General features: G+C 53.5%; 8 protein-coding genes across 8 annotated transcripts; 3 read left to right on the top strand and 5 right to left on the bottom strand.

Moving 5' to 3' along the window:
- Positions 1 to 433: 433 nt before the first annotated feature.
- Positions 434 to 4,710, top strand: BDZ83DRAFT_455177 (hsp90-like protein). The gene is made up of 3 exons (XM_060503181.1): positions 434 to 903; positions 1,141 to 3,775; positions 3,841 to 4,710. Exons 1-3 carry the CDS (start codon positions 546 to 548, stop codon positions 4,559 to 4,561), a joined length of 3,714 nt encoding a protein of 1,237 aa, XP_060361759.1. The 5' UTR covers positions 434 to 545; the 3' UTR covers positions 4,562 to 4,710.
- A 245-nt stretch (positions 4,711 to 4,955) lies between these two features.
- Positions 4,956 to 6,308, bottom strand: BDZ83DRAFT_584656 (alpha/beta hydrolase fold-domain-containing protein; the record flags this gene model as incomplete). Its single annotated transcript, XM_060505780.1, has 6 exons — positions 4,956 to 5,067; positions 5,159 to 5,572; positions 5,655 to 5,820; positions 5,948 to 6,040; positions 6,072 to 6,100; positions 6,169 to 6,308. 6 exons carry the CDS (start codon positions 6,306 to 6,308, stop codon positions 4,956 to 4,958), a joined length of 954 nt encoding a protein of 317 aa, XP_060361758.1.
- A 2,052-nt stretch (positions 6,309 to 8,360) lies between these two features.
- BDZ83DRAFT_705497 (cell wall glycosyl hydrolase YteR) lies at positions 8,361 to 9,997 on the top strand (the record flags this gene model as incomplete). The annotated part of the gene is made up of 2 exons (XM_060511508.1): positions 8,361 to 9,827; positions 9,896 to 9,997. Exons 1-2 carry the CDS (start codon positions 8,688 to 8,690, stop codon positions 9,995 to 9,997), a joined length of 1,242 nt encoding a protein of 413 aa, XP_060361757.1. The 5' UTR covers positions 8,361 to 8,687.
- Positions 9,998 to 10,692: 695 nt separating this feature from the next.
- BDZ83DRAFT_785376 (uncharacterized protein) lies at positions 10,693 to 12,133 on the bottom strand. The gene is made up of 5 exons (XM_060515629.1): positions 11,919 to 12,133; positions 11,782 to 11,862; positions 11,386 to 11,743; positions 11,260 to 11,339; positions 10,693 to 11,222 (listed from the first exon to the last, which is right to left on the bottom strand). Exons 1-5 carry the CDS (start codon positions 12,116 to 12,118, stop codon positions 10,796 to 10,798), a joined length of 1,146 nt encoding a protein of 381 aa, XP_060361756.1. The 5' UTR covers positions 12,119 to 12,133; the 3' UTR covers positions 10,693 to 10,795.
- Positions 12,134 to 13,086: 953 nt separating this feature from the next.
- On the bottom strand, positions 13,087 to 13,477 carry BDZ83DRAFT_754985 (uncharacterized protein; the record flags this gene model as incomplete). Its single annotated transcript, XM_060514556.1, has 2 exons — positions 13,087 to 13,348; positions 13,419 to 13,477. The coding sequence occupies 2 exons, from the start codon at positions 13,475 to 13,477 to the stop codon at positions 13,087 to 13,089; spliced, it is 321 nt and encodes a 106-aa protein (XP_060361755.1).
- Positions 13,478 to 16,355: 2,878 nt separating this feature from the next.
- BDZ83DRAFT_754984 (calcineurin-like phosphoesterase) lies at positions 16,356 to 18,821 on the top strand (the record flags this gene model as incomplete). Its single annotated transcript, XM_060514555.1, has 7 exons — positions 16,356 to 16,560; positions 16,626 to 16,638; positions 16,701 to 16,824; positions 16,890 to 17,181; positions 17,253 to 17,745; positions 17,804 to 18,635; positions 18,705 to 18,821. The coding sequence occupies 7 exons, from the start codon at positions 16,356 to 16,358 to the stop codon at positions 18,819 to 18,821; spliced, it is 2,076 nt and encodes a 691-aa protein (XP_060361754.1).
- A 372-nt stretch (positions 18,822 to 19,193) lies between these two features.
- On the bottom strand, positions 19,194 to 21,083 carry BDZ83DRAFT_754983 (heterokaryon incompatibility protein; the record flags this gene model as incomplete). Its single annotated transcript, XM_060514554.1, has 1 exon — positions 19,194 to 21,083. One exon carries the CDS (start codon positions 21,081 to 21,083, stop codon positions 19,194 to 19,196), a length of 1,890 nt encoding a protein of 629 aa, XP_060361753.1.
- Positions 21,084 to 21,422: 339 nt separating this feature from the next.
- On the bottom strand, positions 21,423 to 23,976 carry BDZ83DRAFT_455148 (uncharacterized protein). The gene is made up of 2 exons (XM_060503179.1): positions 23,105 to 23,976; positions 21,423 to 23,023 (listed from the first exon to the last, which is right to left on the bottom strand). The coding sequence occupies exons 1-2, from the start codon at positions 23,884 to 23,886 to the stop codon at positions 21,691 to 21,693; spliced, it is 2,115 nt and encodes a 704-aa protein (XP_060361752.1). The 5' UTR covers positions 23,887 to 23,976; the 3' UTR covers positions 21,423 to 21,690.
- Between the last annotated feature and the right edge of the window lie 440 nt (positions 23,977 to 24,416).

Genomic DNA, 24,416 nt, shown 5'->3' with positions numbered 1-24,416 from the left:
CAACAACCGGAATGGTTTAGGTGACACTTCACTCTTGCCCACCTTTCCGCATTCCTTCCGTGCCCCTCCCCCTTCTCCAAATGCACCCCGTGGCCACGCGAAGTCCACGAGCGTAGTGTTGTCGCTCCCCGCCGGACTGTCACTCCGAAAGTCCCCTTTTGACAGGGAAAAAAAAACCAACCTAAGCAACAAAGCCTCGGGAGGAAAAAAAATAAAAAGACGCAGAACGAATCTGAGGAGAAAGACATAGAGACGCAGGCCTGGGCAGACGAGAGCCGCCAACACCGCCGCTCCCCCCCCCTGTTCCTACCCCTCGACATCAGAGCACGGCTACGCTCCTCCCACTCTCAGTCTCACACCCACTGCCCACTGACGCTCATTCTCATCCTCATTCTTACTCTCACTTCTCACTCGCTCTCCTTCTAACTTCCTCGCCAAACCCGGCTCACCACACACCCCACAGAGAACTGCACCCGCCACCCCTGCGCGGTGTGCTTGCTGCTGCTGCGCGCGCATCCGCGTGTGCGTTGTCTTCCCACAATCAAATGTCCGAGGCCCAACGCGAACGGGAGGTCCAGCGATATCTCCAGAGCTGGCAGGTCGCCCAAGGGTCCTCCTTCAACGTCGCCCTCAATGTCGATAGCATCGCCGCCCCGGACTTACATGGCAACGGCTACAAGCCAAAGGCCTCGGCCGACAAGGCCCTCACCGCTTTCGCCCAGCTGGCCGTGCTGAAGCTCGACGTCAAGCGCGCCATGGTGTCGCTGATCGATACCACCACCCAGACTATTCTTGCCGAGGGGACCCGTTCTGTTCAACTCGGAGACTTTGAGCACCTGCAGGATTCAAATAGTAGTGGTTTGAACGACAACGATGATCAGAACGGTGATAATGAATTGTGGCGTACGTAGGCCTCTCTATTCGGGACATCACATCACCCAGTCCCGGCCGCGGCTGCGGTTGCGGTTCGCCGCTATCCACCGTCGCTGCATATCAACAGCCTTCTTCACAAATGCTGGCTTCATGCTCGAATCTTAGTTTCAGTGTGAATTTTCAGTGCGAATTGTCAGGCGCAGCCACATGGGAAGAAGGCGCGGTTCATTCTCGGAGGTCCTATGCTGACAGTTTGTGATCTCATAGTCGGCGCCACCATTCTATCTCGTCCCGATGCTGTTTGCGAACACTCAATGGTGAACACTTGCACAGGTTTAGACCAAAAGGGCCGCCCGTACACAGCAACTGGACTCATTGTCAATGACTGCCGCCTCGACCCTCGCTTCGCCCAGCGTCCCTACGTGCTCTCGGAGCCCGGCGTACGCTTCTACGCTGGCGTGCCCATCATCTCACGCAGCGGCCACAAGATTGGCTCCTTTGCCGTCTCCGACGAACGACCTCACAATGGACTCACAGCGGAAGAGATTCGGTTTATGCAGGGCGTCGCGCAAACGGTCATGGAGCATTTAGAGTGGGCGCGGGATCGCGTCGACAGGTTTAAGGGCGAGCGGATAGTGCGAGGACTGGCGACTTTTATCGAGGGATGTTCCACCATGAACGAAGATTCAAACTCTGTCAAGGACGACATACCGAGGAGCCCATCGACGGTACGGCCGCCGGATATGCCACTCATCTCGACGCGACGGCCGATGCCGAGATCGAATTCGTACTTTCGCAACGCCGAAGCACTCGTCCGGTCCCGAGAGTCATCGGCGTCTCGTCAGCAAAGTGATACTACGGAACCACCAGGGCCCAGTACCGAGAACCCGCCATCGCCCAAGAAGGCATACCAGCCGAGGGTCGATGGCCTGTCGAAACTCTTCAACCGCGCAGCAGACGTCCTTCGCCACTCGACGCTGGCTGACGGCGTTGCCTTCTTCGGAGCCACCGCAACGAGTGCTACGCCTGGCAGCCAGTCGAGGTCGGGCAGGAGTCAATCCTCGGATGAGGAGGACGTCACACGACCCGCCACGTCGGGCTCTGGGCTGGACAGTTCCGACTCTGACACCTCGCCCTCCTCCAGGCCGTGCAAGATTTTGAGCTTCTCCGTGGCCGACGAGCGCGCGCGTGCGCGCATCGAGCAGGGCCCGGCGCTTTCACTCGGCATTCTTGAAAAGTACTTCTCCATGTTCCCCATGGGCAAGACCTTCTCATTCACCGAAGCCGGGCTAGGCGTGTCATCAGGTGACGATAGTGCCAGTGATAGGGAGACGATGGGCGTCGACGGCGCAAGTCGGCCTGACAAATCCGAAGGCAGACGGCGAAAGGTCAAGATGGTCCACGAAGAGCTCCTCAAGAAGATACCCGGAGCCAAAACAGTGGTATTTGTTCCTCTCTTCGACTATGGTGAAGACAGGCTAGCCGGGGGATGTTTCCTCTGGACCTCCGTCACCGGCCGCATGATGAACCTCGACCAGGACCTCTCCTACCTCCGCGCGTTCAGCAACAGTATCATGACCCAAGTTGGCCGCATCAACAGCCAAAAGAACGAGGCTGCCAAGACGACCTTTATCGCGAGCATGAGCCACGAACTCCGCAGTCCCCTCCACGGCATCCTCGGATCCGCCGAGCTTCTCCAAGACACCAGCACAGACGCGTATCAATCGGGTCTCATCAGCTCCATCGCCACCTGCGGAAAGACACTGCTCGACACACTCAACCACGTCCTCGACTACAGCAAGATCAACAGGCTCGGGCGGGCGCAGATGAGACGGCGCGCCAAGCAGACCCAGAGTAGGCCGACGGCCATCACATCAGACTCGCTCGAGAGTTTGAGCATGTCCTCCGTGGTGGATCTCGCTGTTCTCGTGGAAGAAGTAATCGACGCCATCGCCGCGGGTCACGCCTTCAAGAAGCTGGTCGGCGTGGGCTCCCTGGACGGACCCAAGCCCAGCATCAGTGTCAAGGAGACGAATAATGTGAGGTCGGTAGGCAATTTCCAAGCGCCGGGGGCCAAGGGCCCTGTATCAATATTGCTAGATGTCGACCCGAAGATACCATGGCTGGTGAAGGCGCAACCAGGAGCTCTCCGGCGGATCATTATGAATTTGTTTGGAAATGCCCTGAAGTACACGACGCAAGGCTACGTTCTCGTTTCTTTGACCGGCCAGACGAGGTCTGGGGGAACAAAGATTGACGCCATGATACGTGTGGCAGACTCTGGCAAGGGCATGTCTGAAGAGTTCCAACAAACCCGACTTTTCCTCCCCTTCAGTCAGGAGGATTCATTCCAGCCCGGCACGGGCCTGGGTCTCAGCATCGTCAAGCAGATTGTCGACTCGTTGCGGGGAAGCCTCGAGGTCAGGTCCGAGCAGGACAGAGGCACCGAGTTCGACGTCCACCTCAGCTTCACGTCGGCATCCGACGACACGGAGGACCCCCGTGAACCGGACGAGGCGATGCGCAGGGCCGTCAATGAAACGAGGGGGATGAAGATTGTCCTCCTCGAGGAGGAGCGTACTTCCGACACGCCGCCCATGACGAAACACGCCGCGAAGCTGAACCAGATCCTCACGGAGACTTGCTCCGAGTGGTTCAAGATGAAGGTTGTTAAGGAGACCCCCAGCGAGCCGCCAAATGCCGATATGTACCTCTACTCTGAGCCTCCCTCGGTAGAGGTGCTGGAGAAGCGCTTCAAAGATAATTCGCGAAGATCGCCTAGCCAGAGGAAGGCGCCCTTTATCATTGTGTGCCCGACGGCAGAAGAGGCGGTCCACATTCTCCAGGATCACAGCAAGCTATTGTTGGACTTTTCGGAAATCGTCGAGGTGATACCGCAACCGTAAGTAAACAAGTCTTGGGATGGAACCCTTCATAACTGTACCCAGAATTAACCAATAACTGCAGATGCGGCCCACGGAAACTAGCCAAAGTGTTTAGCCACTGCCTCAAGCGGGTAGAAGAGTTGGAGAGAACCCAAGCAATGGCGCGCAACACATCCGGGCTGCTGGCCCCGATACCTCTAGCTCCCGACAGCCCCACCCCCGGCACCAACGAGATCCGCCAAGTCGAACGAGTCGGCACCCCGCTCCACCAGCAAGCCAGACCAGAGCAAATCGAGCCCGCCTTGGGTGCGCAACCCCTCATCAAGCCCCTGGGCGCAATGGCGCTCTCCCCGGCCCTCAACGGCGGCCAGCCCGTCCTCGTACCACAGAAGAACGTGACGCTACATGTCCTCCTCGTGGACGACAACCAGATCAACCTCAAGCTGCTCGTCATGTTTATGAAGAAGTGCGGCTTCACGTACGAGCAGGCTGAGAACGGGCAGGAGGCGCTCGACCGGTTCATCGAGGCGTCGAGCTCGTCCATCGAGGCGAGCGCGAGTAAGCGGCGGCGGTTCGATTTCGTGCTCATGGATATTAGCATGCCCATCATGAACGGGTTCGAGGCGACCAAGAGGATACGCGAGTACGAGCGGGAGCACAGGTTGCAGGCGACGACGGTGGTGGCGCTGACGGGGCTGGCGAGCGCGGATGCAAGGAGGGATGCTGAGACGTCTGGGTTTGATGTGTTTTTGCCCAAGCCGGTGCGTTTTGCCGAGTTGCAGAAACTTCTCACGGCGTCATGATGGTCACGTCTCGGACAGTGACTGCTCGAGGCAGTCTTCAACCCTTTTTCCTTCTACCCCGAGCATAATATACAAAGACGCTTTCTAGGAAAATAGACTAGGTCGTCTTGACGTCAATTATGATTTTTTCAGACCTGACGTGGAAATATTTACGGGGTTTTATCAAGTCATTGACGGTTACATACATGGTTTGTAATTACGATATAAAAAGACCAATACCATATTTATATTTCTTCGTTGCCTCCTTTTGTGCTTGTCTCCATCTTTCCGTTCTAAAACTTTGGGTTTTTCCCCATCTATGAGTCTAAAACGAGATTCTCCACGACTATTGATCCCCTTCAAGCACCAGCCGTTCTTCATCCTTCCCTCCCTTCCCCCCCTCTTTGGAAATAGCTTACTCATCCTGGGAAAGAATAGGAGCCGCCGCAGGATTGTACGAGGTCCCAAAGCCCTTTGCCAGCACGGCACACGCATCGTGGACGAGTTTCCTGCTAATCTGGTGCACACTAGGAGGTAGAAAAGTCAGCATATCAGGCCACATCCAAGCAACAAGCAAATTACTCCGCCCATCAAAACCAAAGAATGAGAAGAACATACCCAGCAAGCACAAGCACAGAATGCGTCGCCCCCTCGTACACCGCACTCTCAACCTCCACCCCATTCTCCTTTAGCAGGTCCGCATACGCCAACCCCTCCGTCGTTAACAAATCCACGCCCGCAACAGCGAGCCACGTCTTCGGACTCTTGGCCAACAGCTCGCGCGGGGCGAAGCACGGCGAGGCCTGCCACTGCTTCTTGTCGAGGTCGCCGCGGGCGAAGTAGAGGTCTTGGTACCAGCCCATGCGGGTGGGTGTTAGCCAGGGGACGTGGCGGGTGGCGGACCAGCCTGTCGAAGCGGTTGCGGTTGAGTCGATTACGGGGCAGATTAGGAGCTGGGAGATTGGTGGCGGGGAGACGAGGGTGGGGGAGAGGGTGAGGTTCATTGTTAGAATTGCGGCGAGGTTGCCGCCTCTAGGTGTTTGTTAATATTGGTATTTGGTTTAGAAGGGGGGGTGAGAGAGGGTAAGGGGGAAGGGGAAGAAGTGCCACATACGCTGAGAGACCGCCGATGGTGATGAGGGATGTGTTGATGCCCAGACGGGAGGCGTTGGAGGGGTCGTAGAGCCATTTCAGGCCTGTGAGGCAGTCGTCTACGGCGGCTGGGTAGACGTGTTCCGGGGCGTGGCGGTAGTTTATCGTGACGACGACGCACTTTACATCTGTTTTTTAGAGTTTCTATCAACGTTCACTCATTCACTCACTATTTCTACTTTCCGAGACCTTCATCTCTTCATGAAGATCTCATGCAAGGCGAAGAGGGGAGCCAGAGAGAAAGAGATGACCAACATTTACAAACATGCGTCAAGAAGCCATTCTCGCTATCCAACCCACCATTCACCCACCCGCCGCCGTGAAGCCAGACCAAGCACGGCCAGCCGCCTTCAGGATGAAGTCCCTCGGGGACGAAGACGCGCACCTGGATCTCCTCGCCGGGGATATCTTCGTCCCACTGCTTGCCGACGGGCGAGAGCTTCTGCGTGGTGTGCGCGAGCGGGTTCGGCGCGGACCGCGAAGCGGGATCCCAGGGCCGGGCTTCGGAAGGTTCCATGTACTGGATGATGGAATCGTGGAGGGCGACGTATTCCGGGTCCAGCTTGGCGCGGACGGAGGGGTGGATTGGTTGGTGGATTGTCCTTGGGTCCGCCATTGTGTTTTGGTGAGATGGGGAATGAGTTGTTTGGCTTAGTTTGATGATCTTATCTTCGGCTTGTACTGTGTACGAGGTGCGGTAAACCCTCGTATGAAAGTAGCCCCGGTCTACTGTTGTATAGAGCGGTGTCGTTGAACTTCACTTTGGTTGGAAGTTGAAAGTTGAGAGAGAAATGAGCGGTAGTTGAAGATAGTTGACGTGATTGGTGAAGTGGAGCTCTTTGAGGTTGAAAAATGAGGCTTTTTAGAAAGTTTTGTGGTGAACGGACCCTTATCCCACCCCATCCCGTAGCTTGAGATTTGCCTGTTCTCGGTAATCTTCGTTCAAATTCGGATGGGGCGTCCCGCGCGGCACTTGATCGGACGGGTAGAGACCCGCTATTCCACGATTGAGTCAAGATTTAGTGTCTTTGAAGTGATGCATGTCGCCAACGACTGGTAGGTGACCAGACACGCCTATTCCGCAGTCACGATGATGAGGTGAGAGGCAGGTGGAAAAAATGAATGAATGGTGAGTTGTTCCTTCTAGTGTATTAGCGCTGGATACGTACGGATGCACGTCGTGGAGCAAGAAGAGACGATTTCCTACCTTTTCAAGAATAACCTCACGTTCATCACTTGTAGTCCATCCAGCCTCGACTCAACCTGGGTGCCTGTGTGGGAGAGGGAGTGACATATCGCTCAACACATCTTTAATACCACCTCTACCTTTACCTCTACCACAATGACCATCATGGAATGATAAAATTCATAAAATGTTCACTTTGGCCAACGTGGGTATTTCTTCACTGACCTGCTGCCCTATTCATGACAGACTGTACTCATCATTGATGAAGACTGCACCAGAACGGATTTTCGACCGCACGGGCTACACAAGTTGTGAACCACGGGGGAAATATGAAAGAAATAAGAACGGAGTGGCGCAAAGAACGGAACGGCGACGAGCTACTGCTCAGGCTTTCCTCACCTCACTTGGATTATGCACATGATTTTAACTATCACTTCTCAGCTCTCGGGCAATGTTGAGCACTGGGTATAAAGCCTGCTGAGTTGCAAGATAGCCACATTGGCTTCCATGCAAACGGCAAACCGCCGGCCAGCTGCTGCAAATCATACTTATCTTCGGCTTCCCGGTTGTCATCAGCAGATTGACAATTTGAAGAGAGGAATTTGACCCATTTCATAAAGACGACAGGGAGGAAAAGATCATCGCGACCTTCCGAAAGTGCGGAAAAGTGCTTGGCTTGTGAACGGAAAAGTCACGATATGGTTGGTCTTGGCAAAATGGCGATGCTGATGCTGCAATATGAGTAGGCGTCACCGCCTTCTCACAATGGAGAAGATGCCAAGCATCGAAGCAGGCCAACCGGCTTAACGACCGCCGAAGGAATCGAGTTGTTCTTAATCTCACTCTCAATATGCCAGGGCAGCTACATCACCAGTCGGCCTTCTGATTGGTGTATAAACTTATCGGCAATTTGGAGAACGTGAGTGCCGAGTTGCCAGAGAGAAAACGACGTCCTGCATGCAAACCTGGATAACTGGGAAGGAGCCGATAGGAAATATTCCTCATATTCCCGGCTGACTACTGCCGCTCCAGCATACGGACTGTTGTTGAGGAAGCCCCGGTAACGCACCAGCTTAAAAGGGTTTGCAAGTAGGTACACGCCAGAGATTATACAGACAGTAAGCATCTTACTCTGGATCTATGGAAACCGATGACAACTGAATATCATCCAAAATTGGCATTGCCTCCAGTTCATCTCAAGCTACCTAGGCGATGACTTGCACGGGGTTTCCCCGGGGTGAAAATAAGCATAAGAGCAGACTACTGGGCTTCCCCGCTCCGGCCGGTCTCTTCTCCCGATCTTCCCCTCAAACTTCAACGTGAGTTGAGTACCTTGGTCCTTGGCCCCGCAATCTTGGACGGCCCTGCTTTTCCGTCAAGCTCCAGAGCTTCGAGCCAACTACTAGCTTATGTGATCCGCGGCTTGACATCATGCCTCGCTTTCCTGGGGTTAATCAGATGCCAAGAGTGTCTTCTCCATTCCAAGCTCTTACTATATGCTCATATGAACGCATCGGATAAGCAAGGCTGCAGATGGAATGGAACCAAAACGACTCAGTCAAATTGGCCAGCTCTTGGCCGATCTTGGACGGAGTCACAATGAGGGGAACCTTGAAGATGGCAGAACTTCACGAGATCTCTTGAGCCGGGCGGTGCTCCCATTGAGAGGCAGGCTCTGATATAAATAGTCAACCTTGGGAGATGCCATGATGGAATACTACGCTCGTCGGCTTGATCTTCGTCCTTCAAGCTGTTGACACGTTGAAAACATCAAACATCTAGCTGGGCAGCATTCAATATTTAGTCGAGATGAAGATCACCACACTCGCAGCCACCGCGCTCGCCGGCGCCACCCTCTCATCCGCAGCAATCTCCCTCCCCAACGGCTGGTTCGCCATCGCGCCCGACGAGAAGCTGAAATCCGGCAAACTCGACGGCGAGCCCCGGTACCTTACATGGATGGCCGACTCCCAGATCAAGCACGGCGTAGAGCCGACCTACGCTTATACAATCTCAGCCTTCTACTCGGGCGTCCTGCGCGCCTTTGAGAGGACCGGCGACAAGCGGTACTACAACTACGTCAAGCATGCCACAGATATCCTCCTCTACCCTTCCCAAGACGGCGAGATCCTCCTCTACAACAACAGCAACTCCATCGACGACATCCGCTTCGGCCACACCTTTCTCGACATCTACAACGCCACCGGCGATGAAATCTACAAGACCGCCGCGCAGACCCTCCGTCACCAGATCGATCGCACAGGCCGCTCCCCGGACGGCGGCTTCTACCATCGCTACCCCGTCTACATTGACCAGATGTGGCTCGACGGCATCTACATGCTCGACGTCTTCTACGCTCGCTGGATCGCCGAGTTCGAACCGGATAACACCACCGCGTGGGACGATATCGCGCTGCAGTTCGATCTCGTCACCGCGGGTACGATCCTCGGGAACGCGACAAACGGCTTGCCGCTTCACGGCTTCGACTGGAGTAAGAAGGCCATCTGGGCTGACCCGGAGACGGGCGCCTCGCCTAATGTATGGGGCCGCGCTGTTGGGTGGTACGTCATGGCGCTCGTCGACACTCTTGAGCTCTTCCCCCTGAACCATCCGGCTCGCGAGCGTCTGATTGGGTATCTGCAGCACGTCTCGGACGCCGTTGTTGCTGCACAGGATGAGAAGACAAAGGGATGGTGGCTCGTCATGACGCCAGGTACCGAGGGCCAGTGGGGCAACTACATTGAAAGTTCGGGGTCCGCCATGTTTGTGTACGGCTTGCTCAAGAGTCTTCGTCTGGGCTACATCGAAGGCGAGACTTATCTTAAGTCTGCGCTTAGCGGATACAAGTTGATGACGGACACGTTCTCCGACACGCGCAAAAGTGATAATGCTCTCGTCTGGGGGTGGACTGTGCAGACTGGCAGCTTGAGCTCCAACGGCACGTTTGAGGTATGTGGAATTTTCATTCCGTGCTATGAATACATTGATTGGCCCTCGATTCTGATCCTTCTTTCTAGTACTATGCTAGCATGCCCCTGTTTGAGAACGATCTGAAGGGTGTTGCTCCCTTCCTCTTTTCCAGTTATGAGTACGAGTTGTACCTAGAACAGAAGAAGTAACAGCCAAGTGCTGAAGAATAGAGTTGATCTCACGTTGATAATCCATGTAAAGTACGGGGTCCAGTATGCTGGCGTAAGGGAGCAAGAGAACAAGAAGTTTTCGTACAATGAGCGGTCACTCCAAATCATTCTTATCGACCCGCTTCTCTCGTCGACGCAGGAGGCCTCTCTGCAATGATCGTAAGACAGCACCCATTCTCTGGCGTCTCTTGCTGAGAGTGCCGACGATGTTCGGCTTACGGGACGAAGACTCGGCCTGCTCCTCCTAGGCAGTAGAGAATTCAATCTTCTTGACCGTCTTGTCGTTATTGGCCGTATCCTTGTTTCCCTCTTCATTGGGGCTCACCGCTCCATCTGCAACTTGTTGCGAATCTTGCTGAGTATGGGATGATTTGTCGGCAGCCGTCGAAGGTGTGTTATGGAACCGTGGACTCGACGGTGATTTGATTCTCTTCTTCAGCAGCATCCGTGTGTGAGATCTAGAAGCGATCATCTCGTCGAAGTCGTCGTCTTCGTTGTCGCCTTCATCACCCCCGTTGTCATTGTCAAACTTGTAGGCTCTCGGGTCTACAGCAGCAGCTAGCGAGAATGCTGCATACAGGTTCGCCCGCAGATCCAAGAGATCACAGTCGGGCAAGTCCTCCTCATTGTAGGCGCAGATCCTGATGATCTCTCCGCCGATCACGGGATGAGCAGTTGTGTTATTAAAGACCCCAAAGTTCATGGGATCGAAGTCCTCGAAGTGCCGGCGGGGATCAGTGTTGAAAGGAATGGTTGCTGCATACCCGGAAACTCGGTCTATTGAAGCCAGTAGAAGATCAACTTCAAGACCCATACGCCTTTCACCTGAGGTTCTTCAGCTGGGTCTTCTGCTGGAAATGGGACAAACATCTGAACTGGTCGACCCATCGGTTTGAGGATGAACTCTCCAGTGTACCAATGATTGTCCATCGATCGGTCCATGCAGATCATGTTACGACGAGTGTCGATGATGTTTTCGTCGCAAGATTCCGACGTGAGTTTCTTCAAAAGCGCGGTGACGCTATCATCCGAGTACCGTGATCTCATTCCTTCCAGTTGCTTGACCATATGGGTTCTCGATCTCAATAGATCAAGTGGAATGATGCGGACCACGTCACTGTCGAAACTTCGCTCTGTGATGATGCAGCGTTTGCAGTCGCGTAGGCGTGCCTTGCGTGGAAAGAACGTCAATACTGCCTTGTTCCTTTTGTCGTTGCCATTGAGGAGCAGCTGATACTTACAAATTCGAATTCGGACATGTCACCCAACGGCCGAGCTGGGTACAACTGCCTGATAGGCTCTTTCGCATACCCTTGTATGACTGAGCAACGAATTAGTAGACTCACATCAGAACAGACTGGGCGTACCATACGTGAACGAAGAAGCATTGGCGTTGCCATGGACCATGCCGGGAAGTCGGTCAGTAGAAGCCTCTTTGCCTTGGCACTAGTCATATCGTCCAGGTCGCGTCGAACTTCTTCCAACCTCTCCAAGTCCATGGTCATCAACATGGACCAGAACGAAGCCTTGTCAAGGTGGAGCTCCTTCATCGAGGCATCCGTATGGAACTGTCTACACAGCTGATTGATTTGTTGCACCAATGGGATCTTCTGGTCGAGGTCCTTGTGATAGTCGCTGTCGGGGAGCCGCTTTGGGTACGATGTAAGACGTCGATGGAGTTGTTCAAGATCAAGCATGGAGGGCTTGCTGTTTGATATCAGTAATCTAGCAAGTAAATCCATGAAGATCAGCGTAATATTTACCTGGGGCCTTCTCGGCTCAAGAAAGCATCCTGTAATCGTTGCATCTCGTGTAGGACGGTCAGACTGTCGGGGTCGGGATTGCTGTTCAGTATCAGTCATCTATCAAGCAGAATATTATCTGGATTGTTGCGATGTACCCTTTGGAGCCTTTCGGAGTGAAGCGTTGCTCCATAAGTCGGAGGAACACGGGCTTCAGGGCGACGGCCACGGGGTTAGGGCCTGATTCGCGGCCAGGTATCGGCCCATGCACATGGCTTTGGAGAAAACGCGCGATGAAAGCGTCGTCCATCGAAGCGAAGTCCATCAAAGCGAGATCTATCGAAGCGGCGTTCATCATGTGTAAAGAAGAGAAAGTGAAGCTGAGAAATTGCTTTAGACCGACTCTTCTGAGGTAGGAACTGTTGCGAGAGAAGCGTGAAGGCGGAGGAGGAGAAAATAAAAGGTGAGCCAGGTGTTCAGGTGGGTGGCGGGAGGTAGGTAAGGTAATTGGGTTGGTGGGTGGGAAGAAAATTCCGCGGGCGTTAGGATGGAAGTGAGAAGAGGGCACGGGAATGTCTGCCTCGGAAGGCAGCACCTGAATTTCGTTTGTTCTTGCTCCTTCCCTGCGGGCTGCCGCTTTTCACCTCCTCAGTTCTGTTTCTATTAGACTATTGCTAACACTATCCATGGATCTCTACTGCTTTGATTGTCCTTTGTGGCTGGATTTTCTTCGATCTTCTTCACAGAATATACATAGAAGGACAAAGCAAAAAGACACTCATAAGGGCAGCTGTGATAGCCTAGAGCTTAATTGAGCTTAATACCATGTGTTATCTACTTGGTTGACTGTTTGGGCAAAGTCTTGATAATTGAGGGAATGACATCTGTAGGTTTTTTTTAAGTCATGAGTTTAAGACAGCCGCCCATAACGTGCCTAGAAGGGAAGTCAAAGATAGAAAGTCCAAGGCGATTAATGCGGTCTGGACTCAGGTTTGCTTCTACTTCTCACGCTCGGCATCGCTTTTGTCTCGGAATTTTCTAGAACACAACTGGCCCAGGACAAGGCGCTTTCCTAAAGCTTTGTACCCACCCCCTTTGCTTCAAGCTCAACCTCTGTTCTACAGTCGAACCCGAAGAAAGTTTCTGAGTCTTTGAATCTATTTATATGGTTTGATCATTTGTAGACTGAGAGGAATCGCAGGGCCATGATGAATTTTGATTTTGCCCAGCATCTCATTCATGACATGTCATGTATCACTTAGTATCGATGGCCAACACCTATATTTCATTGGAAACTGCAGTAATGTAAACAGTGTGATCCGAGATTTAGATGCGCCTCTTCTTGTTGGCGTTGTTGTTGTTCCTGTTCCTTCCGTTCCTCCCAGTGCCAGTATTACCAGTATTGCCATTGTTGTTATTGGTCGCGCCGCCAGCACTAGCACCGCTTACACGCTCGCATCTCTCACCGCCATCGCCGTTACCACAACGGAGGGGTAGCAAGCAGCAGCCATCGGGGTCTGCGAATTGCTCCAGGCCATTGGCGCCCTTGCCGAGGGATTGGCAGTCAGGTCCATCCGGGAAGCCGCATCTTTATTCGAATTCTTGATTAGCAAAGAAGGTTTATCTCAAAAGGAACAACACGATCAGCCTGAACTTACCCATTCTGAGCGAGGATGCCGGCGGAGAAGAGGGTTAAGATGATGGCTGAGAAACGCATTGTCGAAGTGCTGTGATTGAGGATTGTTTAATCGAAGATTTCTGCGCAGCAGATTGAAGATTGTAATTATAAGATGTAAGTAGGTAAGAAGCACAAGGCAAATGCAGTCGAGTTGAGATGGGTTGATTGAATTGAGACAAGAGCCATGAAGTGAGCAACTCCTATCTAGATTTATAGCACTTGAATTGATCCTATTAACCAAGCTCAGCTATGATCTGCAAAAGTCTCAGCTCCTAAACATCTTGGCTGAAGTTTTCAGCCGTTTTGCCAGGTAGTATCGCTTACTCCGAAAGGAGTACCCCGTATTACTAGATAATACGGGGTAGTAAGCCCATCCACAGGACAGGCCCACCCGCGGAGTCCCTGCGAAACTCGGCTCTAAAACCAAGCTTAATGGACCTCGGGTCTTGATTCACGGGGTGTGTCAGGATTGGGCAGAGCCAAGACAGGTACATGGTTTAAGCTTCCACTTTCAGTTCATCACGAAAGGAAAATTGAGAAAATCTTGAAGATCGCGCAGAGTTTCCTTGCAGAAAATTTGGCTAAGAGGCTGGTATAAGACTCTGAGAATGCAGGATAATAGATGCAGTCTGAAGAAGCCTTGGGTTGAGAATTTGACTCGCGACAGTGCTTTTGGCTGGTTCCATCCACTGACCAAGGAAGTCATCAGGCAAACCAGTATGAATATGTACTGTGATGCCAACGAGAAAGATGCTAAGACGAGGGCTAGGCCCAGCATCGGTGTCATCCGATTTCCTTGAACTCCCTACATGCGGACTACTCCTGTCATGCAACTTGACGTGGGCTGCCGTCTGAAGATGCCCGGTGAATCTCACGCGTGCTTTCGTCAGTGCGTAGACTCTGTCTCCAATGTCGGTAATGTGAGCTAGGAAGATGCCTTCAACAGCCTACCCTAAAGGAGGTCTTAGACTAACTCATTGGTACACGTCATTTTTCAATATTATTTGATCGTGGCTTGCATTCTTACTGATCGACCAAGGCTGCACATCAAGCCAGAACATAGGACAAGTATTCCTCCAATAGTTCGGAATAGCGAGGGACATGGCTATCATCTAGTACGATGATGTGGCACATCTCCTGTGTTTCGACCGAGCACGCTTGCCTGCTAGATTCCTTTGGAGCAGGAAAACGAACGGCGGTTTATGTAACGAGCAAGCGGTGCATCTTTCAGTCAAGGTAACCTGAGCCCTATTGCAGTTCTAGGCCCCTGGACGCGAGGGCTGATGTGAGGCGAATCCGTGGTGGAAGCTTTCGAAACTCGTTCTATAGCTGGGTAGATCCCTCGCATCAACCCAGGGGGGGCTGAGCCTGCCGAGGAATGCGAGTGCGTCGGATATCGCCCGCCAGCCAGCCCATGCGCAGACTTGCTAATGCTCTGCTTTTGGACCTCATATCGGGCGAGTCTAGAAGCGTGAGAAGAGATCCACACTATTTAGTATAACGAAGCTTCGGATCAGACGGGTCAAGTCGCTTCCTATGAACCCAGAGACTTTGACGAAATAAGACTCGCAATGCCGTTTGCTATAGCTTATTGCGGATAACCTTACCCCTTGTTGGGGTACCAGAGTTCCATGATGAAACAGGTCACCGGTGGGATGGAAGCATTTGGACCCTCATTGAGACTCAGTCTGGGGCAAAACTGCATTATCCATTTCCTAGGCACGTGAGCTATTATGGTGGGAAATTTATGAAATTATTTTTGGGACTTAAATGTTCTGAGATCTACCTCTACGACCCGCCAGCATTTTACGTCTCTCGTTCAGGATCCATCGTTCTTCGTGTCAGTTTATCGTCGTGTAGCCAACACTAAGCTGCTGAAAGCTAGAACTGGTGACCCTTCGATTTCAAGCTTGGCTGGGTACTGACATCCACATTCAAGATGTTTTTAAGGTTGGCGTCAATAACTAATTGTGGTTCTGGCTTGTCATCGGCTCATCACGCAAATCGCCAACGGATTCGCAGATCAATAATGAGGAGTCTTTGAGAGCCTTTGAACAGCGTGAGAAAGATACGAATGTTTCCTCAAGTGGATGGTAGCTGAGTCTAGATGTAAGAGATTGATCATTTAGATTTGAGTTATGTTGACGAATGGTAATCATATCGTGGTGATGGCATTGTCCACACAGCAAAAACGAACAACAATCTTTTCAACTCGAGCAATTCGAGGATTAGTCAACCACCAAGTCTCGAGTGACGTTTACTACGAATAATCTTCAGGTCCTCCACTGACATGACTAGTGAACACCCAGCAAATACATAAACCAATCAAAGCACCCCGTGGATCACCAGCGATCGCCATTTGGGAAACCCGGCAAGGACGGCACGTTAAACGAGATCCTATGCGGGCCCGCCATGTCAATTGGAGCGCGGACATCGGCCACGCTAGATAACAAAAGGAAGCTCGGTCCCCAGCGATCCCTGGCAAACGGTGCTTTGGTGCGTTATCAAGTTTATCCCACGTGTCTGGGTTGTCTTGTTGCTTTGGATGATAGCAAGATAGTAGCTACGCAAGCTGCGATTTCGGTCGCCCCCGATGGAGAGATATTGAATGAGGGGGGAGAACGATGGGTTATCATTTGCCGCGTCAGCGCGGCAGAGCTGCAGCTACCCGGGATACCACGCCGTCTCCAGGTGCTGCTCTTGGCTCCATGTAGAGAAAAAGCTTGTTCGAGCGGGAAGCGCATCTTTTAAAAGCTTGGCTGCATGCCTTTCCCACGCCTTGTATCCTGGGCCTAGCTGACCTGCTCAGAGGATCTCGTCAATCGTTGCTTGAGTCCGCCAGACAGTCTGCGAATAAGGGTTTCCAGACGTTGAGCCATTCGTTCTTTTGTTCAATTGGTAGCCTATTCACGTCGCAATGCGTGTGGGAAACAGCATCTGGGCCTCTCTGGCCCTTGCGTTCGGCGCCGTCCCGGCGCTCGCCTGTGAGAGCTGCGAGCATCCCGAGAGAGACGTCGTTCTGACCAGAAATGTTCGTCGCGCGCAGCCCGACGCTCAGGCGGCCGCCGTTGCGCCTCGTGGTCCGCTCTCGTGGGGTCAATTGAACTTTCTTCACACCACTGGTAAGCTGGAATCAAGCTGCAAACAAGGAATTGCAACTTTTGGTTTACTGACAGCCTCTACATAGACACCCACGGATGGTACGGATAGAATTTCTACCTTGGCACTTGGCGACACAACTCGGATGCTGACAAAATTACAGGCTCGAAGGACACATCCGCGAGCAAAACTACGGCGCTGACTGGGGTGACTTTGTGAGCTTTGTCAAGCACATGCGCAAGAAGGCCAAGGACCTGGATGTTGACTTGCTGGTGGTCGACACGGGTGTAGGTTTCCGCCCATGAGCCATCCTCAACACCAATGCGCTAGAGCATAACTGACATACATCTAGGACTTGCACGATGGCGCAGGAATTAGCGATGCCACTGGTGTCTCGACTTACGCCAACGGCACTGGGGTCAACGGCCAATTGTCGAACCCGATCTTTGAGAACATTGACTACGATGTCTTGGCCATTGGCAACCACGAGCTCTACGTTTCCGCCATTGCGTTCGAGACCTTCAGCCAGTTCGCCAAGGTCTACGGTGATAGGTACTTGACGAGCAACGTCCAGATCCGCAACCCCGGCACGGGAGCGCTCGAGACGATCGGCAAGCAATACAGATACTTCACCACTCCCAAGGGTATGCATTCCCATCCACCTTTTCTTGTGTTCGGTTTGTCCCGTTCAGTTATTCTAACGAATCCGCGACAGGCCTCAGAATCATGGCCTTTGGCGTCCTCTTCGACTTCACCGGCAACTCCAACGCCTCCGTCGTTACAAAGGCCGCCACAATGGTCAAGCAGCAATGGTTCCTTGATGCTGTCGACTACACGGAACCCATCGACCTCTTTCTCGTCATCGGCCACAACCCCGTCCGCCCGACGCAGAGCAGCAGCACACTCAAGACCGTCTTTGACGCCATCCGCGCCGTCAAGCCCGACACCCCCGTCCAATTCTTCGGTGGTCACACCCACATTCGCGACTTTGCCGTATACGACGACAAGTCCACCGCCCTCGAGTCCGGCCGGTACTGCGAGACCGTCGGTTGGCTGTCGCTGAGCGGCGTAAAGTCGGACAGCTACAAGGGCGCCGTGTATCCCAAGGGCGTGCCTCACCCGTCTCAGAAGGCCGTCAACGTGACTGCTGGACAGACGGCTGCTACTGGAAACTCTAGCATCACGTACTCCCGCCGCTACCTGGACTGGTAAGACTAACATACACAGACACCAAGATTCCGTAGTTGTACTGACCCTATTCCCCAGGAACACCCTCACCTTCGAGTACCACGCAGTCGGCAGCCAGCACAAAGCCTTCAACACCACAAAGGGCCTCGCCGTCTCCGCAAACATCACGGCAACCCGCAAGAAGCTCAACCTCACCTCCCTCTACGGCTGCGCGCCCCAGACGTGGTGCATCGCCTGCGCGCCCTACATGTCCGCCGGCTCCATCTACTCCCTGCTGACGACCGCCCTCTCCGCCACAATCGTCACCGAAGCCCGCAAGGCCACCCCGCGCATCATCCTCGCCAACACGGGCCACATCCGCTTCGACCTCGCCCAGGGCCCCTTCGACTACGACTCCTCCTTCATCGTGTCCCCCTTCACCGACGGGTTCCAGTACATTCCCGACGTCTCGTGGTCTCTGGCGCGTCAGGTCCTCGCGGGTCTCGAATCCGGCGGGTTCCCCTCTAAGCGCAGACGTTCTCTCGCCTCAGACTCCTTTGGCTTCGGACAGGTCAACCCGGCTCTCTCGGCCGTCGATAGCTGCATCGACCCGCACGTGACGAATGACCACTTCTCCAAGCGGTCCTACGCCGGCGGACGCATCGTCAGACGCCAGGCCGTCACGCCGGGGTACACGACCACCGACGACTTTGGCACCGACGGAGACGATACCGTGCACAGCAAGATCCCGACGTACGACTACCCCGACTTCTTCCAGGCCAACGGCAGCTTCCCTACCAGCGGCGAGCTTGCCGACGACGACAAGATTGATCTCATCTTTTTGGACTACGTTGCAGGATCCGTCGTCTCGGTGCTGCGCTCTCTCGGGGGCAACTACACGTCTGCTGACGTCTCTTACTATCTGCCTAGCGTAAGTCAATGTCCTGGAGGATGGGTGACCGTCGTTTACCTGGATGTGATGAGCTGACTTGTCTCATAGACTTTCACGACCAACTCGTATCTGCCCGCGTTCGCAAAGAGCAACGAGGCATGGCAGGCAAATGTGCCGAATTGCCCCGTCGGATTGGGCATTGGCTACAACACCACCAGTTCTTGAGATTGAGTTTAAATTGGGACTCTCGAGTACACAAGCGGCATCCAGGGGGCCGTGGAGATCGTGTTATTGACCTAGGTATATCTGGGCCTCATCAGGTGTTTGGCGCATGAGACCACTCGCAGGACCTCTCATCCGCTACCGGTACATACTTTTTATCTTCAATTGCACATATTTTGCACCTATTTTGCACTCTACTGAGCGTCTCTAATCCATGGGTTCTGATCTCTGGTTGTCGTGACTACTCACATATCATGACTAGACAGCCAAGTGTTCCGCGCCTAGGGTGTAAGTCACCTTCGCGAAGCCAAAAACCCAAACGACCAAGCCCAAGACTTTTATCTTCATCATTTCATCCTCCATCATGCAAGCATCTCAAATCGTCTCCGACGTCTTCAACCCAGCAGTAACCCCCGAAACAGTAAGATGCGCAGCCTTAGCAACCGTTTTGCGATCATTCACCTCGGCGCGAAACTCGGGTCCAAACGTAATCGTAATCGCATCCCTCTTTGTCACCCGCCTACTCTCCACCGACTGCGGCGAGACGTACGCTTTGGCCCGGTACGAAGGCTGCCAATTCGTCGCCGCGTCCCGGAGTAGCCTCTCCAGGTTCGCCTCGGTCATCGACGAGGAGGAGGAGGACGACGACGAAGATGCAGAAGAGGCCGATGTGGAGGCGAGCCCGTCGAGGTACCGGAATATCCACCACGACTGCCCTGCCTTGTTGACGAGCACGCCGAACAGCATCCATAAGGCGCCGTCCTTTCGGCTGAGTGAGTTTGCGTGGAGTCGGACGAGCGCGCCGTGGGCTTCTACTGCGTTGAAGACTGCCGAGTTTGGTGCCGAGTCTAGTCCAGTCGTCGCTGTTGTTGTGGTTGTTGTTGTCGTTGATGATGGCGGGAACTTAAACTTCTTCATGGTGATGAACCCGGCCATGGAATCCGTGTACCGCGGTATCGCCTCGATGCGTGTAAAGATCTCGACGCCGGAACCCCGGCTGTGCATGACGAGGAGCATGATGGCGTACTCGCCCAGGTGAAAGCTCGAGTCGTGGGGCTTAAGCTGGACGATGCCGAGATCGCTCCCCGGCGCCTTTGAGGGGACGAAGATGTCGTGGACTTCGACCTTGAGGCTACCAGACTTCAAGAGCCCGAGGTCGCGCGTGTTCCATCGCAGCGAGATGGGGCGGGGGAAATCCCGGACGACTCTGTACGTGTCCACCAAGCCGGTGCTCTCCAGGGGCACCCCGATGAGGTGGCCGCCCTTTGTGCTGGCGGACAGGATACCGATACACTCTGGGGGCCGGAAGCCAAAGTTGGAAATGCGGATGTTGGCAGGGCGTACCAGCATCAACTGTATCGACAAGCCAAAGTTGGTCATGGAGTACGGCACCGGCCTGCTCGAGGGGTCATGCGCCGGGTGATAATCCTGCCCATTTCTGAAGTTGCGCGGCGACGGCGCCAGCATGCTGACCCACGACCCCGGGTCGCTCTCGGTCCAGGACCAGCAAAAGAGCGACTGGTCCGTCGACGTCTTGAGGATCTCCTCCTGCAACCGCGCAAAAGCCTTCGCGCCCTCGCCGTAGAGGAGGGGCATGTTGATGTCAAAGATACCGAGCATGCAATACGCCATGTCCTCCTCGCGGGTCGTCTTGCGGCACGACAGCCACGACATGCGCTCGGCGACGCTGGCGTCGGACAGGCGTTTCCTGCTTCGCGGCTGGAGGTATTTCCAGTCGATGTTTGTGATTCTTTGGATGACGCCCGCGAGGAGCTTGCGGGTGCCCAGGAGGCTCCAGCCGCGGGCGAAGAAAAGGACCTCCCGTGGGGCCAGGAGCTCTTGGAGCGTCCAGCCGCGGGTGAACCAGAGGCTCCGCGAAAGGATGTCGAAGCTGTGCTCTGCGTCGCCGGCGGGCCCGTCTAGCCGTTCCGCGTGATCTACGTCCGACAGATAGGCGTAGCACCGTACCGCGCACTCGTACCACGCAAACATGGAGTTGATGGCCTCGGACAGCTCGGCGGAACTCTCCTTGTTGATGCAGCAGGTGTCGATCCAGAGGTAATCGAGTCCATCGTCAATCGCCTGGATCCTGGCCATGTCGATCTTACGAAATCCTTCTCTTTCCCTTGCCACGCACAAGTCCTCCTTCCAGTCTTGGAAAGTTACTTCATCGTGGCCCCATGTGTGGGAGACGATGGCGTACCGCGGGATCTCGTCGCCAAAGAACTCGGCCAGGGCCAAGGTGCGTGTGTTGATGAGGCGCATCGCACGTGGCGCGGCAGAAGCGAAAGGTGCCGCGGTGAAGACATGTATTTTGCGTCTGGCTTACTTAGGTTTGGCAAGGCATGTCATGTCATGCTGCTGGAGATTCCATGTGTGCGCAACTCAGAAGATCGAAGCTGAGAAGCGGGGACATTTGCTGACCGTTGCGAGACTTGAAAGTCAGTCCTACACCGTTGGTTAGATCAAATGTAACCTCCCAGCTAGCGGTAACGATGATCGCCCAGGAGGTTCAGATGATGCCAGCTGATGCCAGATGTCAGAAAATACTGTGTCACGATGCCTCCTACGTTGTGATGACAGAGATGATGGCCTACAATAATTGAAACCACCTTTAAGCCTCATTAAAATAGCTGCGTTGTATAACCAACGACTACTCTCTTTTGTTTCCTCCAGTTTCGTTACTGCTGTCGACGATTACTCGGAAGGTGTATTTGTCGTAGGGTATGTATGGCGTTAATTACTGCCCGCAATTAACGGCGTCGTTTTTGCAACAGTATTCTTTCGGCTAGTGTTTCCTGGCACTCTCTATCTTTCTTCCTCTCCAAGCACAATGTCTATCGAAAATACAACCGAATTAGTGCGGCAACGATCACATCCAGCGTAAACCTCGTTGAAAGACACTGGAACTAGCCTGACCAAAGCCCGCACCGTCGGAATCCGAGTCGCCGTAATCCGAACCGCCGTAAGGATGATAAGATTCGCCTTCGTCCGACGACTCCCACATGTTGTGGACAGCGGTATTACCGATGTCATTGCCGCAGACCTGACATGTGTTGGACTCCTTCGGCCCCGGGCACCCCCAAACGGGACACTCTATGTCCTTGTTGTCCATGTGCAGCCGCACCTTGTGGGGTTCGGACCAGGGCCCTCCTTTCAGACTCGAGTCGCCAAAGTTGTACACGACGTAACCCCGTCTGGAAAGGCCGACCACGAAGTCATCGTCCACCGCGATGGTCCGGAATGCCTCCGACTCTTTGAACCAAGGCTTGTTGGTTTCAAGGACAACAGTTGATGACTTGTTGGCGATGCAGATTGATCTCTGGCCGTTGCCCTCGAATTCGTGCCTCCATCGAGGTTTGTTGTCGCCCGCGAGGATGGGCAATTTGTTTTGAATGTAATAGATCGAGTCGTTCCACAAGATGCCGCCACTCTGTGCTGGGTCACGACTACCAATGTCCCAGATCGGCCTCCGCATGCCGTTCAGGACCCTCTTTTCTACAATGAATGACTCCGTCACTGTGTTGAAGTTGATACTTCTCACGGGAAGACTGGGCGTCCTTACAGCCTCGTTTTCGGGCAGCTCGCTCTTGACGGTGGAAAGACTTTTCGAAAACGACCTGTATATGTTGCTAATGTTGAAAAGTCCATAGGAATTCATTGGTCGGCAATGTGTTGCAAAGCGTGGCACATTTTGAATCTTGTATCTTCGGGTGAGTTTGTATGTGAAAGTTTTGACAAACTTCATGTTTTCGAATTTGTGAACCTCGACAAGGAGTCCAAGGACGACATAATGATATGAGTCGGTGTCGATTTCCTCAAACTCAACTGTAGAGTCACATTCACTCCTTTCGTCACTCGGCTCAGGGGTGCCGAGAAACACACTGACGAAGTAGAGAACGTGAGGTTTTGTTGGGTGAAAGATGAAAGCGTTGTTAATATCCACGCCTCGGCATACAAGCTCCTCCCATGGAAAGCCGGTGCCGCGACGTTCGTGGGCTGCAGGAGAAATAGGAACCTCGAGCTTGACAAGGCCAGTAGACCAGTTCCAGACATGAGGCAGGGTTGGTTCAGCTTCATCCTCGCCATGGTAATAGTCGGGGTTAAAGATGACGACGAACGTATCTTTATGGGCCTGTAGATCCGTCATGTACCTAGGAAGTGTAACACGACGGTGCTGGTCCTTGACAAGATCGTATACGATGCTGAGACGATTAGCTGGATTTGAAATATGACTCGGCGTCTTTCTGATGTAGTGATGAATGATATGTTGTCGAACAACTTACAGAGCCCTCATGCTATATTGGTCAAGAAGGATTAAGAGGTTCTCCGTCATGGTATACACGATGAAGTCCTTGTCTCCCTTCACCACGAGGTCGGGAAGTGAAACAAGCTTCCTTGTCATGGCTCGGATGTCGTCAACGAAGAAACGGTAGGAATCCCACTGCCAGGCGACTTTTCCACTGCAGTAAGCGGATCCGAGATGAGTCCTCGGTTCTACTTCTCGGTTGTTCTTGAAGAATCTCGAGGGTGTAGGTTTTGGTTTAGATTTGGCAAACTTGAGGCTGCGCTTATCGTATTTCAGAGCGGTGCATTCCAGCAGAGGCACATCGGCCGTGTTGATGAAAAGCCAGGAAGTGAGTTTGCCTTCGTTCCGGGCTGTGGCCATTTGGGCTATAGGACGTAAGAGATCCCAAGCCAATGCATCTGGAGATGCAGCGACTAACCCAGGAAAGAAAATTTGGGCGATTTCCCTGGCGACCGTGTCGGACGTCCATTTTACTCGCCATGCTTTGGAAACCTGAGTGCACCTAAGTGCATCGCCAAGGCGCAGATACTGTGCTATCATAGCAACGAGTTCATCTGGAAGATTATGCATCTCTGCAAGCTTTATTGTGCTCTTCAATGTCAGTTGCCTGAGATAAAGAAGCTCCCAAGGCGTGAGTCTCGAGACAAGATTGTCCAGGTTGGCGTGCTGGAGGGCTGTATTGGGGGATCCATCGTCGTGGGTGAGCTTCACAAACTGTTCAGCAAGGGCACCATCATGCAAATCACTGGCGTATTCCATCAGGAGTTCGGTGCTTCCAATATCAAAATCGGTGTTCTGATAGATAAGGTAGACTGATGAGGACTGGAAAAGCCAAAAGAGAACATTCTGAGAGTGCAGCTGGATGCAGATGGAGTTACCTTAGGTACCTTAGGTTGGTGGTTCTTGTCTTATCTAATCAGTGTATCTAATCGACCTTAGCCCCACAGGTACCTTACCTAAGGTACCTTAGGTGGTGCCTCGGCGGGGTGTCCACCGGACTCCGATCTCGTTAGAGGCAGGTTTAGGTAAGCGATAGCTGCCTGGCTCACCCCAGCTTTTAGCTCGCTGTCCGCCATCCACGGTCCACCAGCCACCCAGTCAGTGACATGGTACGGTAAGGTACTTACCACGGACAATCTAAGCTCTGTGCACAAGCGCTATGTCAGTGACAAACGGGCCCGCCGGTCAACAGTCCAGCAGCGTTCAAACAAGCCTAAGAGGCGCTCCAGAGTCCACCGGGCCGACGAGCACGACATCATTATAGCTGACAGAGGCGACCTGCTGACGTG

This window comes from Colletotrichum acutatum (assembly GCF_030867785.1).
Source record: "Colletotrichum acutatum strain CBS 112980 chromosome Unknown BDZ83scaffold_91, whole genome shotgun sequence".
In the NCBI taxonomy this organism is placed as follows: domain Eukaryota; kingdom Fungi; phylum Ascomycota; class Sordariomycetes; order Glomerellales; family Glomerellaceae; genus Colletotrichum; species Colletotrichum acutatum.
This window is presented reverse-complemented; position numbering and strand designations above follow the sequence as displayed.